The sequence below is a fragment of the Nestor notabilis genome, unplaced genomic scaffold, assembly GCF_000696875.1.
Source record: "Nestor notabilis isolate BGI_N333 unplaced genomic scaffold, ASM69687v1 scaffold12490, whole genome shotgun sequence".
Lineage (NCBI taxonomy): Eukaryota > Metazoa > Chordata > Aves > Psittaciformes > Psittacidae > Nestor > Nestor notabilis.
Genome location: NW_009911658.1, coordinates 9,955 through 17,468, shown reverse-complemented (window position 1 = coordinate 17,468; position 7,514 = coordinate 9,955). Strand labels below are relative to the sequence as shown.

Genomic DNA, 7,514 nt, shown 5'->3' with positions numbered 1-7,514 from the left:
GTTGAGGACACCAGAACTGTACGCAATACTCCAAGTGAGGTCTCACGAGAGCAGAGTAGAGGGGCAGGATCACCTCCTTGGACCTGCTGGTCACGCTTCTTTTGATGCAACCCAGGATATGGTTGGTTTCTGGGCTGTGAGCACACATTGAAGCCGGCTCATGTTCAGCTTCTCATCAACCACCCCCCCCAAGTCCTTCTCTGCAGGGCTGCTCTGAATCTCTTCTCTGCCCAACCTGTAGCTGTGCCTGGGGTTGCCCCGACCCAGGTACAGGACCTTGCACTTGGCTTGGTTAAACTTCATAAGCTTGACATCGGCCACAGAGATGAGACTGACTGGTCTATAGTTCCCCAGGTCTTCCACCTTCCCCTTCTTGAAAATGGGGGTTACATTTCCCTTCTTCCAGTTGTCTGGAACTTCACCTGACTGCCATGACCTCTCAAATATTATGGACAGTGGCCGAGCAACTTCATTCGCCAGCTCCTTCAGGACCCGTGGATGGATTTCATCAGGTCCCATGGACTTGTGCACGTTTGGGTTCTTAAGGTGGTCTCAAACCTGATCCTCTCCTACAGTGGGCCCAAGGTCTTCATTCTCACAGTCCCTGTGTTTGCCTTCCAAAACGTGGGTGGTGTGGTCAGAGCATTTGCTAGTGAAGACTGAGGCGAAGAAGTCATTAAGAACCTCAGCTTTCTCCAAATCCAGGGTAGCCAGTTCTCCCGATAGCTTCTGGAGAGGGCCCACATTGTCCCTAGTCTGTCTTTTATTTGCTGCATACCTATAGAAGCCTTTCCTGTTACCTTTCACATCCCTTGCCAGATTTAATTCTAACTGGGCCTTTGCTTTCCTAATCTGGTCCCTGGCTTCCTGGACAATGTTCCTGTATTCTTCCCAGACCACCTGTCCTCACTTCGCCCATCCACCTTCTGAATTTTCTCCGCAGATAATACTCGTTCTCAGCACAATAATACTCAATGTACATGAAAACTGTGTTTTTAAAGCATTGTTCAAGAACATCAGCAGTAGTAACTAGAAGAGTAATTAATTCTACAACTGCTTCATACTTTGAATAACAGTATTTCCAAATACATTGTTACCTAATGAAAGAATGGTAACACAAGCAAGTTATGATAAGAAATGGAGCAGAGAAAGCAATGGAGTAACTTATGTTGCATAACTTAGCAATTTTTAGTGTTATTTGAAATCGCTGTTAAGAACAAGCTGGTAGGTAACACTACTCACCACTGGAGAGGAAACTTAAGGATGTCAGAAAGTGTGGAGGAAGTGGCAACAGAAGAGTCTGCAAATTTGAGTGGCAAGAGAAATGATTAATCTCAAACAGATCAAATTGAAATACAGTTTCCTATGTTCCATAGGTTGGATTCCTAATAATCCGTTGTAGTTTAATACTGACATGTTATGATTCTTGCCCTGTGTCAGCATCTTTAACGACAATGACAGTTGAATCTGATGGACAAATAAATCTTAAGTCTAAATAAGTGATACCTGTACTGGAATTGAAAAGAGCTGGAGTAAACATGAACCATACATAGCACCTGGAAAAGGACTTGCAAAATCAACTGTATGAAGAGGAAAGCTGACCAAAAAAAAAGAAAAGGAGAGACAGTAATAGACAAATAATCTCATGTAACCTGTGAATGATGACAGCAAAGCTGTAAGAAGCTTGATGAGTTGTCAAAGTTAATGTCAACTGAAGGTGCTTTTTCAGTGTTGGAAATTGTAGGTTTTCAATATCTAAACCATACACACGGTTATTTCCAGCTTACCTGGTGAATGTTCAAATTGAAAGTCCATCAAAACATGGACAGATATCCTAATGCCTACAAAAAGAGTAAGTCTTGGAAATATTAGATGTGACAAACGGAGTAACTTACTACAAATGCTACATCTGGGTTTACCAAGTTATTAATGGCTGAAATTATCCAAAATAAGATCACCTATGGCAAGACTGTTACTTCTGAACTTGTTGCAGGTATGGGGAAATGGAAATGCCATTTGGATCTAGGAATAAACAACAATCCTTCACTGTTCTACTGCAGAGGGCTGGTTTAGATTCCAATTCAGTTAGATGTAATATGCAGGAAAATACGTATCTATCACAGGCTACCTACACTAACCTTATTTGGGAACATCTGTCTTCGAAAGGAAACTTGAATCCAGCAGACTGGTTTGCACCACTTCCAATACAAAGTTTATGTTGCATGTGTAGGCTCAGTTTGGAAGATAAAATGGTAATTGCCAACCTTTGAAAATGTCAGAGGTTCAGCACCGAGAAAACGGAACATTGCCATTGAGGTAGCAACTCGGCCCGTTTGCCTCTCTTTGGCTTTGCTTGCAATTTATTCTGCTCTATTTTGTTCAGGGAATCTTTTCTTCTGTCTTTTTCCTGCCTCCCTGGACTTACAAGTAGGCTGTAAATCTTGGGAAGAAGTTCTTAAAAATAGCAAAATGGTTTAGAAACAGTTTTCTGGAATACATGAACATAGATGGATAATGCCTTGTCAAATTCACCATGAATCCATTGCATCATTGCAGTAAGCTCTAAAGGATCAGCTACCTGTTTGCATGAAAAGATCTTCTCTTTTCAAAATGCTCTGTTATAATCCAGTTTATATAACTTAATGTATATGTAAGAGACACATAGCAGACCACCACTAAGGATCCATTCTGCTCAGCAGTCAAGAATGGGTTCCACCAAACCTTGTAAAGCACTGGCCCTCTACAGAGACACTCTGGTAATAATGAAAATGGAACACAGACTTTTAAATTTGGATTATTTTAGACTATAAACTCGTCAAGGAAGGCAGTTCCTGTTAGTGGATCACCTGTTTTAAAGAGGATCCATCCTGTTGTTTCAAAATCAGGATCACGCAGATCACAGCCTGTTAGTGACACTTAAAATGATCTGTTCATATTAGTATTCTGAGATTTCTCTTTAGCAATTAAAAGTTTATCATACTGCAACAGTAGAAACTGGAGTTTTCTATGCCAGATGTCTACCTCTGGATAAAGGGTTTGGTTAATTAGAGTTGGAAATTTTTTGTTCACAGAGTTTGCATTTAAACTTAATTATCCCAGAAAACGAGGCTTAATTTGTAGGGAAAATAAACCACTTTGCCTTGTTAAGTCTTGCCGTCATTTCGTTAAGGAGATCCAGCACTTGCCTCTTTTGAAAGCAAAGTCCTACAATTTCATGGGCAGAAAAGTGGGTAGGAGGAATCAAACAGACTTGTAGCAGATGGTGCCAAAGTATTTTAACTATTGAAGTACTCACGAATCTTGTCATAGAACAAAAATCCTGTATCTTTGTATTTTCTCCTTCTAGCAAATAGCTGTACACTATAGCTGTACAACCCCCTGCTCTACATAGAGGATGATTGTCAGTGTAAGCATTAGTTAGCTAAACCAGCAGAGGCCTGTGCTGTGGCTCTGAAGGCCTTACTGATTCATATGGTGGGTAAATGTGATCCCACATGGAGGAATTTCTGACTTTGTAGATGTGTTTCTTTGCTTTTCCTCTGGGCAGCACCCTGCCTTACACGAAATGGATGTTAACATCAGAAGTCCCGGGTTCACATAGCAGGAAACACAGGTTACCCGTCCCATGTAGTGTCGTTTCCGATTCACTGTGCTGCCTGTAAGTTTTACTTGATTTGGGTGGCTCAGACTACTTGATTTCAATTTCTAGCTTTTGCACAAAAAATTCATATTGAAAAAACTGAAATCAAAATCAGGTCTTCATAAAACATTTTCAGGAATGAAGAAGTGAGTATATTTCTTTGAGTACTAATTTTAAGGTACTGTTATGTGGTACTTGAATTTTGGACTCTAGATCATTTGATATAAGACAGATGCTAAGTGTTCAAAAGGATCTTAGTTTTAAATGCAGCCTGATTTCTTTGTTATCTATAGTGAGGCCTAGAAATCTGGAATGGGGAAGCTCCCAATTCAGGGTGGGGAGAAAACCTATTTTCTTACATAAGTTAAAATGAAAATGCTAAATCTGGTGTTACTTTTGTCCCATGACACAGATTTTGGTATAAATGGAGGGGTTGAAGCAGGCAGCTCTTCATCCTCTAGGTTCTCAGTAATAAAGTTTTTTCACTAAACTATCAGGACTTGGGAGGTGTCTTTGCTGGTTTTGGCAGTTAAACTGTCACGTTATTTTGGGACCAAATGTGGGTCCGTTAGTGTGCTTCATAGCCCAGACTTGTGTGGGTTTTGTTCTTTTGTACTGGGAAACTAATAGATAGAAGATAACTCGTTTGTTTCCTTTCCCCCCACCCCCCTTGTGGTATTTTCAGGTTAGAAAATAAGGGGTTTACAATGAAAGGAAATAAAATTTGACTATCAGCTGTGATGTATAATGGTGATAGTAACAGGAATGTGTGGCTTGCATCATTTTAATGAGGAAGGAATGTTTTTTAGAAAGGACAAAGTGTAGAAAGTTACTTTTGGCAATTTGGGATCCATGTATGAACCAGGCCAGGAAAAACATCAGTGTCACCATCTTTAATGTGTGTTTGATGTTGGTGTTTTGCAGTGAAATGCTAATGACTTCTTCAATAGCCCAGATAATGTAATTTTTAATAGTCTCTTCTTGTTGTTTTCATGCAGGTTACCATGAAAGCCAAACAGCTGAAGGATTCTGTTGCATATACACCAGGTGTGTGCTGCTAGATCCTCGGTGATGCTTATAAAAAACGCTGTGTTTGGATTAGAGCTGTGCAAATGCAGTGCATTTTGTACCTTTCAGGGTATGCTTTCCAGGAGGACTTTTGGCCCCTTGCCTTACTTCCAGCAAAGAGAAGAACTGCTAGTTATTCTGAGGGAACGTTTCCTTTTAGCTACGTCCTCCTGGGCTTTCTTACTCAGTTTATTTTGGGTTTTGTTCATTTGTTCAGGCTGTTATCTGTGTTTGTATCAGTGTGGTAATTTATTAGTACTTCACGTATACCAGATAAGTTCATAATTGGCAAAGTTCATTGCTTCATAACAAGTATCTTGATTTCTCAATAAGCATTTTCCTTAAGCTCTTAATCAGAAAAGCTTTCTCTCCTCTCTGCACTATTCCCAGTACTTAGTTGCAGCAGTTCCCTGCATGTTCGTGGTTTGGTTTCGTACAAGTGTAACAACAATACTTGTAACAGGTATCATTAGGCTCTCCGAGCTTAAAACGCTGGCCCAGAATTCCAAGAATGCCAAAGTCAACGTGAATTTGCCAGACCACATCATCACCCAGCGAGAAAGGGAGGAGGAAGAGGAGGAGGAGGGGAACTACAATCATATCCCAGAGCAGATGGATGTCCAAACGGATCAAAAGGAGACCACTGCAGGTGAAACTAGACACCGAAGACGAAAAATTGTCAAAGCACCTGAAATGACTCTGCCAGCAGCGAAAGAGGCACCGGAAGAGAAGGGCAGGGGAAGGCGCCAGAAGGATTTTGATAACACCGAGCAAGAGGAAGAGAGTGATGATGAGAGCAGAAAAAGAGAGAAAAGCCGTGCCCCAGAAGAACTGTGGACTCAAAATCAACAGAAACTTCTTGAAATGGCCTTGCAGCAGTATCCAAAGGGAACATCGGACCGCTGGGATAAAATAGCAAAATGTGTTCCTGGAAAAAACAAGGTACGCTGAGCTTTGTTTGAACTGCTGCATAGATCGAGGGGAAACAGGTTTTCTACCAGTTTATGACTGCCTTAAGAACTGAGGGTCTGTGCAGACAGGTGAGGTCTTTACTTAGCCTAGCACAGCCCAGACATAATCAACCTAAAGGGCATTACTGGCATGTTTGTTGCTTTTATTTAAAATACATTTTCACTTAATTCAGTTTGTTTGATCTATTACAGAAGATGTTGAAATACCTCCTGTTCCATTTAAAATACCTCCCTCTCCTCTGCCTTTCAGATCTTCAGTTGCAGGACAAATTAGATTTTAAAACAAATTTTGATTCAAACTTAGTAACCAAACGTTGCTGAGCCGCTTTGCTTACACTTTTACAATACCTTTCTCAACCCATCTCAATGAACAAACAAAATAAGTAATCCATCTGCAAGTGTTAAATGCTCAATAATCTATCTAATGTTCTTTTCGTAAGTATAATCTTTTTAAAATAGCCTTCATTGTCATTGATAGAGTTGGTCTGTGCTAAATTTCCTAATAGCTGTGATAGCACACACTTTGCTTGCTTCAGTCATCGTAGCTGCAGAAAATCCCCGTTCTATTTATGCCAAACACAGTGTGAGAGCAGGAAACATGGGGAGGGAATTGGAGTGTTTCCCTGGCTCTGAGGCTGTTCAGTAATACCTGGTGTCAGTAGCTGCTGCTTTAGTGCCCATTGAGGCTTGTCCTAACCTACCTGCAGAAGAACTGTTCTGAAATAGATATTAAAATGCAACTGTTTCATAATTGCCTTTACAGTCATTTCAAGAAGTACCCGGCAGCTGGTTTCTTGGGGGTGTGTGCTCTTTAAAGAAGGAAATTATCCATGAAGAAACGTGAATTTAATGTATATTAAAAACATTTAAAAAGTAGGAAAATGAAGGTTGTGAAGCACTGGCACAGGTTGCCCAAAGAAGCTGTGGCTGCGCCATCCCTGGCAGTGTTCAAGGCCAGGTTGGACTGGGCTTGGCGCAACCTGCTCTAGTGGAAGGTGTCCCTGCCCATGGGGGGCAGGGGAGTTGGAACTGGATGAGTTTTAAGTCCCTTCCAACCCAAACCATTCTGTGTTTCTATGATAAATTGCAAGGTCATTTTTTCTAATCCACTCTTCACTAGATGTAGATTGTCCTTCTGAAATTCAGTGCACAACTTCAAATCAAACAAAACCCCCAAAGCCCCAGAACCTGGCTCTTCTAGCATGTATTAGTGTTAAAGGAATAGTAAAATATCAAGCTTCGATTAACAAACAGCTTTGTTTTTCCTTTTAGGAGGATTGTATAGCAAGATACAAGCTGCTCGTTGAACTGGTACAAAAGAAAAAAATGGCTAAAAGCTGAATGTTCTGAGCAGAAGAGATGTAGCTCATCTTTGTCAAAATGGGGTTTTAAATCTCATGTGCAGGAAACTGCATCTTTGTACCTCAGTATTTCTATAAGTCATGTGCCTTAGTAAAAGAGAATATTAATAAATCTTATACCATCTTACCTGGTTTGTGTGTTGAAGAACAAAGGTATATTTTTGTGTTGGAGAGCTGCTGATGCACACGTGTGATAACAATGCCTTAAAACCTAGTGGACCTTCAGGAAAACCCACACCGGTAATTGCATGCTGGATTGGGTGGGTTTACAGCCAGCGACTATGCAGAACATAAAGAATTTGTATGTGTTTTGAAGAGGGAATTGATCTGAAACTGTTCAGCAGCATAGGAAGAATGGAACTCTGCGCTCAAAATACATTTTTCTTTCTTGCAGCTATAAATCCAAGGCCATGTGCCTGTGAGCATGTGTGTGCTCCATGAAACAGCCAGTCATCCTGACAGTGCTTTGAAAGT

At 40.7% G+C, this 7,514-nt stretch overlaps 1 protein-coding gene across 1 annotated transcript in view; it reads left to right on the top strand.

Moving 5' to 3' along the window:
- Positions 1-7,167, top strand: part of DNAJC1 (DnaJ (Hsp40) homolog, subfamily C, member 1) — a 75,313-nt gene extending 68,146 nt beyond the window's left edge. The window contains exons 10-12 of the mRNA XM_010015880.1: positions 4,639-4,687; positions 5,172-5,650; positions 6,952-7,167. Coding sequence (XP_010014182.1) covers positions 4,639-4,687; positions 5,172-5,650; positions 6,952-7,020 — 597 coding nt within the window. The 3' untranslated portion in view covers positions 7,021-7,167. The remainder of the gene's footprint in view (positions 1-4,638; positions 4,688-5,171; positions 5,651-6,951) is intronic.
- Positions 7,168-7,514: the final 347 nt, after the last annotated feature.